The following is a 19,270-nucleotide window of genomic DNA, read 5'->3' as shown; positions in this document are numbered from 1 at the left end:
ATTTCCATCAATTACTTGGTAGAGTTAAAAAATAGAAGGAAAAAAGATAAAATATTTAAAAAATGCATAATTTTGAACTAACATTCACATCTCTATCATTTTATCTCCTTTCATCTTTGCAATTTGGACAGATTGATTTTTATGCATTAAGATGGAAAATGGGTATCCATCCTATTTTCTTTCGTCTCACTTTTCTTCAGAACCGAGCACACTCAAATATTTTCCTTTCATTTTTCCACTCCATCCTCCCATCCCTCCACTTTTCCACCCAACCAAACATATTTTAAGGCTTTGCTTGGTATAGTAGAAAGGAAATTGAAAGGATGAAAATTTGAAGAGCTGAAAACCTAGAATGATGGAAAATATAACTTTTCCTTCTATAGGCAGACTTGGTAGGAGAGATGAAAAATAGAAAGAAAATAATACATTTGAAAAATGCATAATTCTGAACTAACATACATATCTCTTTGATTTTCTCTTCACTCATTATTTCAATTTGGAAGAAATAATTTTTATACGTTAGAATGAAAAAAAGTTATCCCTTCTATTTTCTTTCCTCTCACTTTTCTTTCTAACCAAGCACAATTAAGATTTATTTTCTTTCCACTTTTCCACTCTTTTCTTCCATCCCTCCATTTTTTTCACCCAACCAAAGACACCCTAAGTCTCTAACCTTCTCTTTTCCTCCGTTCTCCCTCTCTTCTCATTCTCTCTCAACTTATTACTTCAACTCTTCACATGTCACATATAAAGCGAGCTCCCAGTCTATACTACCTTCTCCTCTTTATCTCCTCCTTGTTGATTCCTAGGACATCCAAATTATTATGTTTAAATTTTATGATAAACTGAAAATTAAAAGAATTACACGAATAATTAACTATAAAACTTCTATAAATACTTTTCTTTAATGTGTAACTATACTGTATCAATTAAACACTTTTTTAAAAAAAAAAATATCAAGTTACTACTACAAGACGGACTCTGACGATAATACAAATAAAAATCTTACGTAACCAATATATAATAAATATTATTTTGGAAATATAAGAAATATATACTCGGAGTTTCAGTTCAAGGGAGAGTTTAATCTGTCACGGCTTTGGAAAACAGGTCAAAGTTGAATGTTTTAGATCTGACGCGGAAGGATAATGCTGCACTATAGACAATCACGCACTTCAGCTGTACTTCTCCAATTTCCCTTTAAACCGGACGTTAGCTGTATCCGACGTGGTGGATAAGCCGACACTAAAATTTTGGACATTTATCTATTTGCGGATCACCATTAAAATATGATTCCAACCAATCCTAGTCTGACGCGTATGTCGCTCAGTAAAATATCACCATTCACCATTAACGTAGTTGTTTATTTCTTTTACCAATATTATTATTTTTTGTATATAATCCTAGAATTTCTATATTTTATAAATTGAATTGTAATGGTTAAATTAAACGAATATGTAATATTTAATTATAAAAATATATAAATTTTAACATAATTTTTTATATATTTTTTTATTATTTTTAAATAATCAAATGGGTCGAATTAGGCTGAGGTTGAAAAATATAAACTCAAACCTAGTCCAAAGCAAGTGACCACTCCATCTACGAACGTCTCTATTTACAACCTTACATTTTATACTTTTATTTGCTTATTCAATTTTTCACCCGTGTAATTGATCACATGATCATTCTTTTATTTAAAAAATGTCACATTATATAATTTAAAAGGAATTTTTGTTATAGTGCAATTAATTGAATTTCAGTTATTAAATCAAAATAGTAAAAGCGATTAATTTTTGAAATTAAATATAGAGGGACAAATTTTAAATGTTTGAAAAATATAGGGATTGAAAGTAGCATTAAACCTTTTTATTTTTTTAATTTCAAAGTAATAATATATACAAATTTTTTATTTTGGTTTTATTTTGTATTTTTACGGAATATTTTAAATTTTATGCACCGGAAGAAATATATCTAGCAGTAAAATAAATATCCGTTTTAACCTTTTTATTTTCGTCTCATACCATTTGGATAAACATAAATAATATTATCACAAATTTTCAAATTATATAATTATTCGTCTTTTAGAAAAATATTAAATTATATAAAAAATTAAAATAACACGTATGAAAAAAAAATACCAAAGACAAGTGTATTCTACAGTGGCATCAAACAACAGTGTCCCAGAAGAGTCACCCCACCGAACACGCTAATCGGTGAACAAAACCCACGTGGCATTCCATAATAGGCAAGACAACTGTAATTAAAAAATTTTCCCCAAATTTAAACTCATAACCACGTCATCACCACCCGACTTCACGGATTTATCTCCTTTTAACTGCAAATCACTTCAAACATCACTTCAACTGTATATAAGCTTGTTCTAAATTCTACTACCTTACCTAGTATTCTCAAACTTCTTCATAAATTTCATTAAACTAAGCAAAGCCCAGATTTTATCTTCACTTTCTCTTTCCAAAGGTATAATTTTTATGGTAATTTTAGGCCATTGGATGCAGATTTAGATCTGAGACAAAAAAAAAACATATCTATTTATTTAAGGTTTGGTGTGGGTTATAGAGTTGTTAATGTGAAGCTTTTGATTGTTTGTTAAGTTTTCATTATTACTTCCTCTCTCTAGTTGGTACTAGTTTGGTCAATAAATTTTTTTTTAATTTTGCTTTTTTTTAGTATTTAAATAATTCTTTTTTAGGTCATATTTTTGTATATATTAGTCCATAATCTCTTCGTTTGAGCAATAGGAAAATTTTGAGTGTTGTTTGGCTTTGTTTTCCTTGTAGGATCTGAAAAAGAATGTCGGCAAATGGAACTGACAACTCAACTTCTAAGAAGCCTCCAAGTCCTTCTCCTTTGAGATTTTCCAAGTTTTTTCAGGTAAAATTGATTCAAAATTTAAGATTTCATGTTAATATTTAGGGTATGATTATCCAAATAAATGAAAAAACATGAAAAAAAATCGAGCATATATTCGTATCCGACATAACATGTTTTTTATTATGTGCAGTCCAACATGAGAATTCTTGTTACTGGTGGAGCTGGATTCATTGGCTCCCATTTAGTGGATAAATTGATGGAGAATGAAAAGAATGAGGTGAATTCAATTGAAAAATTTTATTGTTTATTGAGTTTGTGATCACATTTTTGAAATTTCTTATGTATTTTTTTGTGTTGTTTAAGGTTATTGTCGTCGACAACTACTTTACCGGCACAAAGGACAATCTCAAGAAATGGATTGGACATCCGAGATTCGAGCTTATTCGTCACGGTATTGTTCATTGGGACATAGGCTGAGAATGTTGTATGTTTGTGTTTGTATATATGTTCATGTTCTAAATTTAGTTTGTGTTCAAATCAGATGTCACCGAGCCGTTGCTCATTGAGGTTGATCAGATCTACCATCTTGCTTGCCCGGCTTCGCCAATCTTTTACAAATACAATCCTGTTAAGGTATGTTTGTGTTCTGTCTTCTAGATGAGACATCGGTCATGTGAGGATTCTTATGTCTGAGAACTGTGTTCTTTAATGACAATAAACAGACAATAAAGACGAATGTGATCGGTACATTGAACATGTTGGGTCTGGCAAAGCGTGTCGGAGCAAGGTTTGAGACCGTTACTTATCGATTTTGTATAGATTTTTATAAGATTCTCATGGTTTGATTGTCCGAAAAACAGGATTTTACTTACCTCAACTTCAGAGGTTTATGGAGATCCCTTGGAACATCCCCAGACCGAGAGCTATTGGGGAAATGTTAACCCTATCGGTATGTTTTTCGATATCGAGAAAGAGTTTTTTGCTCTTTCAATCATCTCACCCGAGTCCAAGTATCCTAACGATCTTGTTACACATATGCTGCAGGAGTTCGAAGCTGCTACGATGAGGGAAAACGAGTGGCTGAAACTTTGATGTTCGATTACCATAGGCAGCATGGCATAGGTAAACAATGCAGCATTTGCTCGCCGCTTGTTTTTCATATCTTTCATTTTCCCGTATGAAGATTCTTACACTCATTTTTCATAATAACAGAGATTCGAATTGCTCGGATCTTCAACACTTATGGACCACGCATGAACATTGATGATGGTCGTGTTGTTAGCAATTTCATAGCTCAAGCACTCCGGTAAGTAATACGATGTTATGGAGATATCTAAGATGATGCCCCGTGCTTATACCTACCTTACTGTTAAATTTTGCAGCAATGAGCCTTTGACTGTTCAATTACCTGGAACACAGACAAGGAGTTTCTGTTATGTTTCCGACATGGTACGCTGTTCAAATTCGTGTTCAAAATCGAACTATTTTACGTATGAATGTCACTTGATACTCATATTTTTTGTTTTAATTAATCAAAGGTTGACGGCTTAATCCGACTTATGGAAGGAGAGAACACCGGACCAATCAATATCGGGAATCCAGGTGAATTCACCATGCTCGAGCTTGCAGAATCCGTGAAGGAGGTTAGTTTTCCGTACATTTTTCGTATAACCGATGTATCCCGGAAAACAATCAATTGAGTTCTTGGTAATGTGGTTTTTTTGCAGCTTATCGATCCTGAGGTGAAGATATCGTTGGTGGAAAACACTCCCGATGATCCCCGACAAAGGAAGCCGGACATAACCAAAGCAAAAGAGGTGCTCGGATGGGAGCCAAAGGTGAAGTTGCGTGACGGGCTTCCGCTTATGGAGGAGGATTTCCGTCAGAGGCTCGGGGTCCCAAAGAAGAACTGATTGAAAGTTATTTTACAGCAACAGAAGTTACAAATATAAAGTACTATTGCTTCTTTTCCTTTCTATAATCAAATTCCAATATGTTTATCTTCAATGCATAATAATGGCAGCAATGGAGTTATTTTGGATTTTGTTTTTAATGTTTTTTGAACGATATTTGAGTTAAATGGAACACAATTTTTGCCTTTCATAATTCATTGAAAATATTAATAAATTTGAGTAAAAACTCGAATCTTACTCGAGTTTGAGTTGGAGATTAAAAGTAAGAAGTTTTTCCGAGTTAAATGACTCTTGAATATTTAAGAATGATTTATTATTAAAGTTGAAGAAGATTGAATATTTATTTTAAATATAATATTGTAAAATAAAAAAAATATGTATTTAAATTATATTTAAATGCACTAATATTATGATACATTAAATATATAATTTATTAATTAATTAATATTGTGATATATAAAATATATAAACTTAACTTAAATTATAATTACTTAAATGTAGAGTATCATTTTTTTGTAACTCATTATTAATATTGTGATATATAAAATATAACAAATTTTTTTAAATGATTAATATAAATTATTTGTGAAAATTAATTTAAATATATAAATTATATTTATTTTTTATAGTTAATATTAATAAACAAAATTATAATTTATTACATAAAATAACTTTGAAAAACCAGAAGTTAAATTGAGAGTTTGCCATTTCTTTTATTTTAAAATATTGATTTAACTTAAAAATCACTTTTTAAACTCAATGATAAAGATTTAGAAGTCGGGTATATCACTCGATTAAACCGAGAACCAAAGGTCTAAACAATTAAACTTCGGGTTCGGTTTTTTCAACCATAAACAATTAAATTTTAAATGGTCATTATTTCACATAGACTCTTTATTTTTCTTTTTCTTGAAGTATCCGTATGAAACACCCATGTCTAACACATACATAACAGCATAGTCCTAAAATACCCCTCCAAATATATACCATGTCGAGCAAATATTCATATCAACATACTTTCAAAAATTAGAACCCTAGGCTTCTATCACCCCTTGAACTTTTTGCTTTTTCTCTTTCTTTTTCACAACCTTTTGAGGTGCTGCTTCAGCCCCATTTTCATTTTCCTTTATTTGTTCAATTCTTGCAAACACTGGCTTAGGTTGTGCCATCACTTGACCACCTTTTAGTCCACCCCACTTTGTTTCGCTCTGCGGTTATACACATTCGGTGCGGTTAATAAGACGATAAATTTATGCATATGTACCAAGAGAAAAGGGGGGAGTGTCTGTACCCAGTTTATGTTATCGAACTGGTCCTCGGAGTAGCCAAGCTGTGCATATATTTGCCTACATAAGCTAGGTGCGACCGGTGATAGAGCGATCGCTATAATCCTCATTGCTTCGAGTATGACCACAAGATCCTGTCCCAATATTGGAAAAGATAAATCAGGATAGTGGCCATTGAATAGATGGTGTGCCAGGTCATGCAAAATCGTTACTCGGATTTGGGTGGGAGTGTCAGTGCTTCAAAAAAATGGAAAGTCGGCGCAACATGGTGCAAAATATATGTAAAGAAGCATAAAGAAGGTGGAAGCACCTTTGCTGCAGCTTCGGAAGCAGCACCGCCTTGCTTAAAAAGAGACCATGGTTGATGCTTATCCATGTACAAGTTTCCAGCATTGCCGATCTCTAGCACGGCTTCACAAGCAGATGATAGGGACAGATTTTCATAATTGATACGAGCTTTTTCGACCTGTATAAAGCATAAAAAACAGAAAGGCATCAGCAATTGACCTAATTTACTGTCGTGCAGGAGGGAAAGGGAAAAAGAAGAAAAAACGACCAAATCAACAAATCATGAGGGGTGGGGAAAATGGACAACTGATACTTGGCAGATCAGCAAAATCAAGAAACTTAGCAGGTGTTGATCTTAGAGCACATTACTTTCCATCACCATTACCAAAAAGTTCCCGGAATTGTATCTCAGGGCAAAATTCTGTTAAACATTTGCTGTTGCTAGGATTCGGGTGTTGGATATGGGTAAATGTCCGACATAGGTATGCACTTTTTTTTTGGTAAAAATACCTTTCTAGTCCCTCTCAATATCGATATTGAGCAAATTGGTTCCTCTTAAAAAAATTAGAGTAACATAGGCAACTACTACCTATTGTTCAAGATATGGTATTAGATTTGTAATAACCTTACCAGCTCCTCAACGGTATCCTTAAAATCCTTTCCTTCAGCTGCGATGGTTGAATCAACCACTAAAGTCGACTGGCAGTTCTTCTTAAGAAGTCCAAGAGTACGGTTGAGAAGATTTCCTGCGGGATAACAAATATAAAGAACGGAATAACAAAGTAGCATTGGCTTAAGAACTACTAATAGTAACCGAAACATACCTATTGTGTTGGCAAGATGTGCATTGACAATATTAACAAAACGCTCCTCAGAATAATCTCCATCACTTCCAAATTCTACCTCCCTTAGGAAGAAGTACCGGACTGCATCAGCTCCAAATTTATGAACCAATTCATTTGGTTCGATTGTATTCCCTAATGACTTCCCCATCTTCATGCCATCCTATAATTTTCAAAATAAAAAGCATTGCTGCATAAAATAAAATTACGAATATGAGAGAAAAATATACATGTTAAAAGAAACTACGGAAATGCAATACTCAATCAGTTAACATCCTCCTTGGACGGATTATGGCACTTGGACCCTCAATTTCTTCCTTTCAAATCCACGTACAAAAGCATTTGAGGTTTAAATTCTTTCTTTTCATCACTCTGTTAATTCGTTTCTTCTATTTCAACTACCATAGTGCTCATAACTCAAAACAGATTACAAAACTGGTAAACCCTGACGGTTCATGCACTTCTAAACTCAGATTTCATCCTAAAATTCCGAAATTTAGCAGCAAAAAGATAGCGTTATCATGAAATCTTAATGGTTTATAGTCATTTTTAAGCAAAATATAATGCAAAGTAAAGTAACAAAGGTAGAATTCTAAAACGAGGCCTAATGCAGGCAAGTCTAAGCACAATATGAACCTTAGTTAGTGAGGAGAGATTTGCTAGTAACTTGTCTAAATATTTATACCGACGTTCTATTACTTGAAACTCTCATTTGAAGTTCTACTAGTCAAATATCATGCACCAGTTTCAAACGGAAAACAATTGACTATGCTTCATAGTGTTAAAGTACCTTCGTCAAGAAACCATGGCCAAACACCATCTTCGGGAGACTCAATCCAGCAGACATTAGCATAGCCGGCCAGTAAACAGCATGAAAACGTAAAATATCCTACACAAAAAGAAAATGCCAAACTCGGCACAATTCAAAAAGGGGAACATAACTCATTCACTTGAGTAGCATTTTGGTGCATATGGATACTTTGCCGTGTGGATTAGTTTCATACCTTTCCAATCAAGTGCAATGAGGCAGGCCAACCTGAAGAAACAGCACTTTGTAAACTTATTTGCTCCTTATCCTCCAACAGAGCCGAGATATAGCTGTTTAAAACAAGTTTTTAAAATCCATATTCAGCAAAAGTTTCCACAATGAGAAAACAAGAACATGTTGAGACACGAAAAAGTCCAGGTGGCATTCAAAGAAAGATGTAAAAAGCCTACTATAATTTCCTTTTCTATGAGAAAAGAACCATACCCGAGAAGTGCATCAAACCAAACGTATATAGTTTGCTTATTGTCATTGGGAACCGGAATACCCCATTCCACAGCTGCTCGGGAAATCGAAAAATCTCTTAAGCCATTTTTTATCCAACCTTGGACCTGGAAAAGTTCATCACTAAGATGAATTGTCTAAATAATGAACATCAACTTATCACGAAAAGAAAAAGAACTCCACTTTGTTTCACCTCATTCAAACGGTAAGAAGGCTGAACAAAATCTGGATTTTGTTCTAAAATTTCTTCTAATGGTTTTTGGTATTTCGACAATGCAAAGAAATAATTATCCTCTTTGCGAGGAACACATGGCTTTAGGTGCGTAGGACAACAATTATTTTTGAGCAGCTCTTTCTCATCCTGCACAATGTTACACCAATTATTTTCGAGGAACACCTTAGTTGCTATACATATATAGAAATCCAGTGTATAACCTTATACTCCTCGCAATTGACACAGTACAGTCCCTCATAGTCGGCTCGGTAAATGTCATCTTTAGCAAGAACTCTAAAATAAAATTCCTCAACGATTGCTTCATGTTTCGGATCAGTTGTACGAATGAATTTGTCATAAGCTATATCTAACTGCAATCAAGAAAATACCGATGGTCATATCGGCATCCAACACCTCAATTACTCAGCTAAAACGTAACCTCCTAAATTGGAAACATAAAAGAATTACATCTTTCCACAGCATTTTATAAGCTTGTGATATAACATCACAATGCTCTCTTGGACTGGAGCCACAAGCAGATGCTGCTGTAGCTATCTTCTCCCCGTGCTCATCTGTCCCGGTTATTAATATGACTCTCTTTCCCAAAAGCCTCTGCCACATATAATGAAAAAAAAATCGAAAGGGATCTTTGCAGCTCAACAAGAAGTGGTAAGAATGAAGCAAAATTATGGATTGCAAATCAAAAACTATGAACAAGACAATATCGATTGTAATGTAGCCACATCGATTCTCAACAACTATACATCTTTAACCATTAAATTTTACTAAAAAATCAGAGGTGGATCCTTATGGTGGCCTAGGAAGGCTTTGGCCCCCCAAAATTTTTGGAAAATTTCATTTCCCCCTTGAAGTTTCTAGAAAATTTTAATTAGGCCCCCTCACATTTTTGAAAATTCTCATTACACCTTTTAATTTTTTTTTTAAATTTTAATTAAGCTCTCTTGAAATTTTTGAACATTATCATCAATCTCGCAAAAATTTAAAAATTTTAATTAGACCCCAAATTCTTTTCAAAAAAAATTCTATTAAACTCCTAAACTTTTTGCAAATTTTACTATCCCCCCAACTTAGTTACCAAGATCCGCCACTGTAAAAAATACTCTTTTCTTTGATATCTAAAGTCCAAAAATCCACTCTTTGCTTAACAAAAACAATAATCAAACTAGTTTAGCCATTCTTCATGTAAAACTACTAAGCATAAGTACCAATTACATTATCAAAATTCTAAACTAGAACTAAATATATTCACAAAGAAACACCAACCTATGAGCAAAATATGTATTCCTAAAGCTAAAAACTATACTTTTCATAAAAAGGAATTCATAGAAGTACCAAAAAACCAAGACCCATTGAAACTAAGGCACCATTTAAACAAATACCTGAAACCTGGCAATGGCATCAGCCGCAATAGTACTGTAAGCACTACCCATATGAGGAGGGGCATTGACATAATAAAGAGGAGTTGTAATAACAAAAGGTTCAGCCTTTTCACCAGCTTGGAAGTTGCCTGAACAAGTACAAAGCAATGATCTTTTTGAAGAAATCAAGTAATTTTGAGGGAAATAGAGACGATTTTTGAATTGGGTAGTCTTGAAATTGAAAAAATAGGATGGTTTTAATACACAAGAAAGGCTGCTTTGTATCGAACAGTTCATGTTCATCCTTGCTACTGCCATGTTTCTTCTTCAACTGTAAAGAAACTATAAAATTATTATATTATATTTTATGTATAAATTAAACCATAAACTGATTTGAGCTGCATTATTTTTCAAACAAAAAAAAAATCGAAACTTTTTTATTCGGCTGGAGAGGTTTTGGGGAAGAAAGAGGATAAGGGGAAGAAGAAAACACATAAAAGAAAGAAAATTCAATGGGATGGGCTAATTTAAGTTTTTTATTGGGCTTAATGGGTTGGATAAAAATTAGGGTTCTTCAAAGCATCATTTGTGGAATTAAAATATGGGTTAATTGCATCATACATCCTTAAACTATAAGCTTAAATTTAATTTGGTTTCTAAACTCACCAATTTAAATATTAAATGATATTTCAAATCTTATGTGGTATAGTTTAAAATGAAAAATTTTAAAGAAAATTAAATATTGTAATGATGTTGTAAAAATCTTATCGTTCACTCTCACTTCTTTTTTTTTCGATTTTATTTTAGTTTTAATTTTAACTTTTTAAAAATTAAGTGGCGACATTTTACTTTTATTTAAAATTTTTATTTTAGATTATGTCATGTAATATTTGACACGTTATTTAACGGTTAAATTAATATTTTTAATAATAAAAAATGATTGATTGATATAATATTGATAGCTTATGGACATAATTAGAACGTTTTAAAATTTAAAGACTAATTTAAAATGAAGTTCATAGTTTAAGGATGTTTAGTACGATATTTGACATGAATGAAGGAGGTCGCCATTTTCATTTTTGTTGGATCGAAGTAAGATGCTGATCTAATGCTATAAGAAGCTACATCTTCAATTTTCAGTTCAACCGGTTGAATAAATTTTCGGATTTAATCAAAATTTTGAAATGTGTAAAATAGGTTGGAGGATTATTTTAATAGTGCCAATGATGTCGTAAATGGCTTTCTCAAACTACATTTAAATACACAAACTAACTAAATGCGTGGACCTTTTTTCTTATGAAAATGATGACCCTGTCTGCATGCAGGAAGATTTTGAATTCTGTTTGTATTGATGTTGTCAATTTATAAAATAAACAAGTAGGCAGATAGCAAGTGGGTCCATAGCTCAGTGGTAGAGCATTTGACTGCAGATCAAGAGGTCACCGGTTCGAACCCGGTTGGGCCCTCTTTTTGTTTTAATTTTTTCCCACTTTTCAATCGATAGTTCTACACGTTCACTTTAGGGTTATGTGGAAGTACTTTCTAAGGTTCATCTTTAGCACATTTATTTTTCGTTTTATTTTGATATTTCTTCATTTTCTTTTCAACTTTGATTAAATCCATTTCTCAAGTATTATAATATATATAGTTTTAAGTTTATATATTATATACACAAATAATTATATTTATTCAATATAAAAATAATATAATATATTTATTTCTTCAAATGTGTATAATTAAATCAAAATTAAATTTCATTTATATATATTTAAACCACAATAAAAATATCATGTGTATAATTAAACAAAATTAAAATTCATATATCAAATTAAACAGTATAACTTTAATATTTTTTCTTTTCTTTTTTTGACGGTTTTTTTACTATATACCTTCCTTATCTTTTTATTATATACCCATTTTCACCCTTTATCCAAATATCACAAAGACATGCGTCATCAAAGACAAACCGTGTTATAGTAGACAATTTGATTCCAACTAGAGTAAAAAAAAAAAACTGAAAGTACGAAACCCTAATTAGCCATCTATTAGCAGAACTCAAGACAAAAACATAATCAAGCAAGCTACTGGTACAAATACAAAATCCCAATGAAGTGATCAATGTCAAAGAAATTGGGAGTGGTGATTTTGAAAGGCTTCTTCCATAGAATAAATAATCCAATGCCTGCACTATCTCCTGAACTTCCCAATCTCAAAATGCGTAGCAGCTGTGGTGTATACAGTTCCTTTATGCCTGTAGATAAACATTGGCGAATATTCGACGATAAGTTTCGAGGACATTGAAATCGAAGAGGTTAGGCAACAGCTGTAACTCATTACATGGATGCCAAAGCTATATTCTTCGAAGAACAAGAAAAATCATGGCAATGCATTGATGTAGAACGTGGTAAGCCAGGTGCAAAACCCAAAGGTTCCATCAAATATCGTAAAGTTAAAACATGCATTGATTATGAAGAAGTTACCCGTAGGGGTGTGCATAATTCGGGTAAAACCGAAAAAATTCGGTTAACAGACCGAATTCGGTTAATCGGTCGGTTAACCGAATTTTTTCGGTCGGGGGTCGGTTAATTTTTTTATGATTTTTCGGTTAACGGTTAATTCGGTTCGAAACCGGTCAGTTAACCGAAAATTTTCGGTTAACCGAAAAAATTAATAAATAAAATTATCCAGCCCAACCCAAACTCAATTACCCAACCCAATAAAACTAAAACTAAAGTTTACCCAATTACACAATCCAATAAAACTAAAACTAAAAGACAACCCAATTTACTAAAGTCTAAAACCCAATTTACTTTAATAATTTATAAATTTTTTAAATTTTAAAAATAAAAAATAAAAAAAATTCGGGTATTTTTCGGTAATTCGGTTAATTCGGGTAATTCGGGTAATTCGGGTAATTCGGGTAATTTTTAACCAAAAATAAAAAATACATAATTTTCGGTTAATTCGGTTAACCAACCTTATTAACCGAAAAAATTTCGGTTCGGTTAAATTTTTTTAAAAAAAAATCGGTTCGGTTAACGGTTAAAATTTTTGGAAGGTCGGTTAATTCGGTTATAGTAATTTCGGGTCGGTTAACCGAATGAACACCCCTAGTTACCCGTGCAGAAAGTAATCCATGGAAAAATCGAATAATATAAGTTATAGTTCAACAAACAAGAAGTTTGAACCATAGGGGACCATTGGTGAGAAATAAGCTCACCTGTCAATGAGAAACGAATACTCGACAGCGCCATGAAAAAGCATCTGAATCCTTAAGTTCAGTCTTTACTTTCTGGAGATAACGCTCCAAAGTATGTCCATGCTCATTTATGGTATCATCAGACAATGTATCATCAGCTAGTCTGACTGCTGCCATGTGAGGAAGTTGAAAGTTCTCTCCCACATGTTGCAATTTCCGTGCAGTTTCTTCCTCACCAAGCATTACAAGAGAAACCAGCAAGGACTTCAGTTCCTGCTTTGCTCTAGCCGTTAGGGACATGCCTTTCAAATGTTCCACAAGAGCCATCTCCTCACCCGGGCTGTTATGTAAATAAATGGTCTCAGCAAAATACATAAGATATAGCAAGGGAGAAGGGAGAAGGGAGATCCTGATATTGAATTACAACATACCTTCCAGGACGAATTTTTCCTCTACTTCGCTGACGTCTGGTATCTCTTGCCCTGCTAGCTGTGGTTGAGGCAGTTGAAGCAGCAGAGCTTTTTCTTGTGCTGTTCATGCAAAAAGGAAACAGCATATTCAGACATGAACTGAGACACATTAAGAAAAATGGAAAGAACAGCAAGCATAATAGGCAGTTGATGCACATTTATACTTAAACACGAAATATGCAAAACACATACCCTTTTGTGTAGACACTCATTCCACTGAATGTACTACTAGCTTCTGAAGCAGTATCATCATCAAGATCATTTATCGACCTTTCCTCTGATTGCAGCTTTGCTGCAAGCAGCAACCTTCTTTGTCGAACAGCTAAATAGCGAGCCAAATATTTCCCCACTTTTTCAAGCCCTTCTTTATATTCATCTATTAGGCTGCTCGCACATTCAAGCGCTGCATTTTTCACTACCGAGACTAAATCCTCTCTGCTATGCAAAAAAGCAACCCTCAAAGCCTCTTCCCAGTCCCTTGCACTGATGAGCAAATTAATCCCACCATTAATATCCCCACAGTACTCCAAAGCAATCTTGGCAGCTTCTCCAGGTTTACCAAGGGCTTGGAGTTCTTCAGAAAGCTCATGAGCCAGTTGCAATACCTCATTCTTTTCTAGCTTCATAAGCCCGGCTACTGTCAGCATGCCACTCCAATTACCACATTCACGATATGCCTTCAAAGCCTTTTGCAAATTGGTGCAACACAAGTAAGTGGCAGCAGCATCTTCAAAGCATTTTTCATCGCTAAGATGATCTCCCCAAGCCTCAAGTACTTGCCCTCTTTTTGTATTATCAGTTATCAGCTGAAGTCCTAGAGGAAAAAGTTGAGGGTTTTTCTTCATAAGGTTCATGCAATCAAAGAAATGGCTGTCACCGGCGGATACAATGTGTTTGAGAGCCTTCTCAAACCTATGCAGCCTAAGGTCAATATTATAGCGCATCAAGAGATCAGGCATACGTTCCAATTCCTGGAGAAAGGGAAGAAATTCCTTAGGGTCCCGCTGAGAGTTCAGAGCCACAATAGCTGCAAGGTTCAAATCATAAAGACCTAAAGCAGCTTCAAAGACAGCCTCTGGATCTGATAACCACAGTAGATGTTTTAGAGCTTCTTCAGCAGAAGGGCAATTTACTTGTCTTGGGTCGTCAGAACCTGATAACTCCATCTCCCGGATTACTTTTACCCTCTCCAAAGCCTCTTCAAGAGCAGGGGGATCACTACGAGCCAGAGTGGTCAAAATACAGAGCTCCCTTGCAGGACTTTCGGGTACTTGTTCATCAAGAGCCCTTCTTATGGCCAGAAGCACCAATGAGACCTTGTTATTTGCATCTAAACTAGCATCAGAACCCTTGAAATCATTAGTTAACAGATCCTTTTGCTCCTTGCAGCTAGGTGGAGAGAGAAACTTTTTGTAAAGTTTCTCCGTCACATTTTCATGTTTAATAGCACAAACAAAGTCAGTTATGTAACTCAAATTTTTGACCTGCTTGACAAACTCGGAAGCTAATTGAATAAACACTTGCAACCCACAATAATCAACAATCACATTAAAATCAATCCTGTGCCGCCTAACCATAAGAAGTGCATCCCTAAAGCGTCTTTGGTTCAAAGCATTGACAATTGAGGCTAGCACCAATTTTCTTGGATAGATGCACTCCAGATTTCCACGATTTGTTTGCAATATAACAGCAGCTTCATCTCCATGCAAAACACCAACAACTTTGGCCCCTCTTTCCCAAATATTTATGAAGTTATTATTCTCCTCTTCCCTTCGTTTGTTACCAACATGGATAAAGTTTTCATATGTTAATTCAAGTTCTCCATGCAATATATCACCGATGTCAACAATAAAGAGCAAATCTTGTTTTGTTGCAAGGATCAAATGTGTGATTACATTGTCAGCTAAATTAGAGTAAAATGAGAAACTGCTGCAATTGCTGCATAATATTTTCCTACCGACGTGCAGCCTACCCATATCATCAAGACCAAAAAGCAAAAGCTTTGATGGTTCAGTGACACCAACTAGAACCACATTCATCCAGGAGCAAGATGAAGAAAACCTTAACTCATCGTGTTTAAAATCGAGTTTGTTAATTCCCAACTTAGATGTATACTCAAAAACTTCTCCACCATCAAACTGAACAAAAGCTGAGCTTCTTTTAGCAGGATTGGAAGCAACACCGATTACAAGTCCTTCCAACAAATTTCGATATGAAACTTTTGCATGCCAACCAGAGCATGTCAGTAGACCTGGGACATTATCTTCAGAACAAGAGAGCTCGATCTCCTGCAAATAGAAACCAAGAAGCCTATCCTCGTTTGAAGAGGGTTGGAAATAACAATTGCTGTGATTGAATCCATGATGAGAAACAGCAAGAAGCACATGTGGATCCAGCCATATAAGATGTACAAAGGATCCCAATGGGGTTGCAGATGCACATGGTTCCACACTAAATTCTTTGCCTTCTAGAGATTCCCAAGTGTCAGGTGTTGGAAGCTCTGCAACACACAGACAACCATTTGATAACAATGCAGCCAAGCGGTTCTTACCATTCATGGAATAAAAAGCCACTTCCCGAACAGCACTTGGAAAATTAAGGCTGAATAAATACATAGGAGGTGGCATTAAGAACACAGGAAGAGGGGTCACAAGTATCTTAGAGCCATCAATAACTAAAGCGTTTGATTCATCCGTGATGGCTGTAACCCAAAAGAACTTGTAAACTGTGACTTGTCCATCAAGAGACCAACAAATTAATTGCTGTGACTTTGTTGGATCCCACATGAATCTAACACCATCTTTCCTCGAGTATTTGATTTCATACTTTAGATACCAATGATTGTTGCTGAAAAACCAGATCTTCACAGAATCATAATTTCCACATCTAACAACAGCTGCAAGAAGATCAGAACTGCAATTCCACTTCAGAAGTTCTACAGTTGCGTCAATTGGTTCACCAATGAGAAACGAGCTTCTTTCTAACCCATTTCTTTCAAAGAAAACTATTGATGGACCTTCGTTCTGTGCCTTCCTGTCACAAACGGCAGCAATCTTCGCTCCACTAGGCATCCAGTCCAGAATAGACCCCATTAATTCCTTTGGTTCAGAGGAAGCATGTACAGCTCCACCATCCCGTTCCCAGACCTTAAGCCTCTTACTCGAAGAATTCAACACCTCGCTTAGAGTGGCAAAGTACTTCCCATCACCTCTCCATGTGATGGGGCTGCCAAACATTTCTCCAGATGGAAATTTTGGTTCACCTGAAACCAGTTTCTAATCAATAAAAAGCCAATATAATAGACAAAAGAAGCAAGACTTATGATGAAAAAATATCTATATTTTCGCTATCCGGCAAAAGCATAAAGAGAACAAGACACAGAAATTGAATGAAATTAAAAGTAAAAGGTCAAAAGAAATCAGAGAACAATGGAGAGAAGTCCTTACGTACGTCAACTCCATCAGGTTGGTCCTCCAAAGCAGTCTCGTACAACAAATCCCAATCATGAGTCATCACCAGTAGTTGCCCTAAACCAGTAGTTACACCTAGCAAGTCTCCATCAGGACTAGGCGAAATGCACTTGACTCCACCTTCAACTCGACCAACAACTTCCATTTCCTTTCCATCCACGTTATGCAGCAGTAACAGCCCATTAGAAGTGCCCACTATCAGTGCTTCTTTCTCCATTAGATAATCAAAGGAGGTAATGGCATCCTCAGGCTCCAAATCCAATGGATCAATTTCTGCTTGTAAAGGACCTTTCGTCCATGCTCGCTCATTCTGAAAGATTTTATTGACTCATGTCAGTGGGCACACATGCTACAAAAAGACCCCATTAAAAATACGAACAAAACATAAAAGCTGCATAATTAAGTACTTCATTTAATCAAAAGTTAATACTTAGAATCACCTTCCTAAACATTTTAGCAAACTTTCTCTCAGCTAAAAATAATTAAAAAAGATTCCAAATTATAACACCCTTGCTAGGTTAGAACCCTAACAAATTCCCATTTCACTTTATAAAACTTGGTTATTTCCTTTGCCTACTTGCTTTTTTTGCTTCCTCAAGTAAATGCGACTAAAAGCTAAACAAACTAAATATATATATACACATCATATATAATTAACATGTAATAATAATAACTAAAAGCATAATCTTTCTAGATAAAAGAGTTAAGTCATAAAATTTTGATTCAGTTAACCATATTTCTAAATTACAAAACTAAAAAGTACCCATGATTTATTGATATGACATTAAGTAACCAAACACACACACACAAAAAAGGGAAAAGGAGAGAGAAAAAAGGGGGGGCATACTTGGAGAGAAGAAAGATGGAGTGTGTAAATAAGATTATACGAAGAAGCAAAGAAGAAGCGATTTCTTTCAATGTCGTAAGCAGAGAACAGTAATACTTCGCCTTCTGATTGTAACTGAAGATTCGATGTAATCTCGGAATAAAGCTTCAGATTTTTCATTGTTCTTTTTTACTTGAAATTTCAAAGTCTGCAAAACCCTAGCGAAAAATTGAAGCCAATTAATATGGGAATTAAAAGGGGTTTTTGGGTTTGAGGTGACGATGAAGAAGGAGATAGCTTGCACTGTAGTGTAGGCTATACTATAACCAAACCTAAATGGAGGGTTTTTGGTTTAGACTTATTTTCCCCATTTTTTAATGGGTTAATATGTAATTTGGTACTTTAACTATTCCTCGTTTTTCAATTTGGTACTCATAGTTTTTGTTTTCTCAATTTAGTATCTGTAAAACCATTCCTAAACCAATTTACCCCAAGCCGTTATGAAAAATGACATGGAATTAATGGACTAATCTGCAATTGACACGTGAAATTTTGAGGTAAATTAATTGAAGAAACAATTCCTTAGGTACCAAATTAAAAAAAAGGCACAAATACTATAGATCGAGCATTTCATATTAAATCCTTTTTAAATTGAAATGATTAAATTCCTGGAATCTAAATATTTATTTTATCCATACTATATACTTAAAACTTGAAAATCATGCTTTTTACAAGATAAATTATATTATTAGAATAGTATACTTTATTTTTATCATTTCAACCAACAATTTATTTAATTTTTAAATTTTTAATAAAATTACTTTTGTATACTTTTATTTTACTCATATCATAAATGTGTCATTATCTAAGTATTTATAAAGTCATTGAAAGTCAAATTACATCAATTCTAAAAAAATCAAATAAAAATTCTATTAAATTTTAGTTCGATTGGCATAAAAACTATTGTCAATACAAAGGGGCGTGAATTCCTATATGTTGAAGCGTATTATTCTCTTATTTATAAGTTGAAGAGAGATTATATATAGTTATAAATACCGTGTCAAGAAAACAAAACTTACAATATAATTGTTTAAAAAATAATAATAAATAAATAAATAAATAAACCAACCTTTAAACTAAACAAAAGTACTTACTAATGATTTCTTTCCACGCACAAAACCAAGGTGTCGTAATCTAATTTGAAATAAGTAATCTTAATAACAGTCCGATAGTTTTGGTTTGATTTAATTATTGTTTAACTAATAAAACACACTTTTA

General features: G+C 34.0%; 3 protein-coding genes and 1 non-coding gene across 7 annotated transcripts; 2 read left to right on the top strand and 2 right to left on the bottom strand.

Moving 5' to 3' along the window:
- The first annotated feature begins 2,296 nt into the window (after window positions 1–2,296).
- Window positions 2,297–4,938, top strand: LOC107938200 (UDP-glucuronic acid decarboxylase 6). 3 transcript variants are annotated; one of them, XM_016871286.2, is made up of 12 exons: window positions 2,297–2,481; window positions 2,802–2,895; window positions 3,026–3,112; window positions 3,199–3,286; window positions 3,377–3,468; window positions 3,558–3,622; window positions 3,696–3,784; window positions 3,880–3,957; window positions 4,048–4,141; window positions 4,218–4,284; window positions 4,374–4,478; window positions 4,563–4,938. In XM_016871286.2, the coding sequence occupies exons 2-12, from the start codon at window positions 2,815–2,817 to the stop codon at window positions 4,746–4,748; spliced, it is 1,032 nt and encodes a 343-aa protein (XP_016726775.2). In that variant the 5' UTR covers window positions 2,297–2,481; window positions 2,802–2,814; the 3' UTR covers window positions 4,749–4,938. The 3 variants fall into 3 exon arrangements, with proteins under 3 accessions (XP_016726775.2, XP_040959513.1, XP_016726773.2); XM_041103579.1 differs by lacking the exon at window positions 2,297–2,481 and adding an exon at window positions 2,587–2,644; XM_016871284.2 differs by lacking the exon at window positions 2,297–2,481 and having other exon boundaries at window positions 2,740–2,895.
- Window positions 4,939–5,563: 625 nt separating this feature from the next.
- On the bottom strand, window positions 5,564–10,551 carry LOC107938201 (methionine--tRNA ligase, chloroplastic/mitochondrial). Its single transcript, XM_016871287.2, has 12 exons — window positions 10,049–10,551; window positions 9,117–9,260; window positions 8,870–9,019; window positions 8,628–8,795; window positions 8,417–8,541; window positions 8,169–8,262; window positions 7,955–8,053; window positions 7,147–7,327; window positions 6,953–7,068; window positions 6,345–6,500; window positions 6,040–6,168; window positions 5,564–5,956 (listed from the first exon to the last, which is right to left on the bottom strand). Exons 1-12 carry the CDS (start codon window positions 10,343–10,345, stop codon window positions 5,783–5,785), a joined length of 1,833 nt encoding a protein of 610 aa, XP_016726776.1. The 5' UTR covers window positions 10,346–10,551; the 3' UTR covers window positions 5,564–5,782.
- An 870-nt stretch (window positions 10,552–11,421) lies between these two features.
- TRNAC-GCA (transfer RNA cysteine (anticodon GCA)) lies at window positions 11,422–11,493 on the top strand. Its single transcript has one exon. It is a non-coding gene; the product is annotated as a tRNA-Cys (tRNA).
- Window positions 11,494–11,982: 489 nt separating this feature from the next.
- LOC107938197 (elongator complex protein 1) lies at window positions 11,983–18,326 on the bottom strand. 2 transcript variants are annotated; one of them, XM_041103578.1, is made up of 7 exons: window positions 18,014–18,314; window positions 17,143–17,476; window positions 13,889–16,958; window positions 13,658–13,756; window positions 13,248–13,566; window positions 12,252–12,278; window positions 11,983–12,214 (listed from the first exon to the last, which is right to left on the bottom strand). In XM_041103578.1, exons 1-5 carry the CDS (start codon window positions 18,170–18,172, stop codon window positions 13,251–13,253), a joined length of 3,978 nt encoding a protein of 1,325 aa, XP_040959512.1. In that variant the 5' UTR covers window positions 18,173–18,314; the 3' UTR covers window positions 11,983–12,214; window positions 12,252–12,278; window positions 13,248–13,250. The 2 variants fall into 2 exon arrangements, with proteins under 2 accessions (XP_040959512.1, XP_016726769.2); XM_016871280.2 differs by having other exon boundaries at window positions 11,983–12,278; window positions 18,014–18,326.
- Between the last annotated feature and the right edge of the window lie 944 nt (window positions 18,327–19,270).

This window comes from Gossypium hirsutum, chromosome D10 (genome assembly GCF_007990345.1).
Source record: "Gossypium hirsutum isolate 1008001.06 chromosome D10, Gossypium_hirsutum_v2.1, whole genome shotgun sequence".
NCBI lineage: Eukaryota > Viridiplantae > Streptophyta > Magnoliopsida > Malvales > Malvaceae > Gossypium > Gossypium hirsutum.
This window is presented reverse-complemented; position numbering and strand designations above follow the sequence as displayed.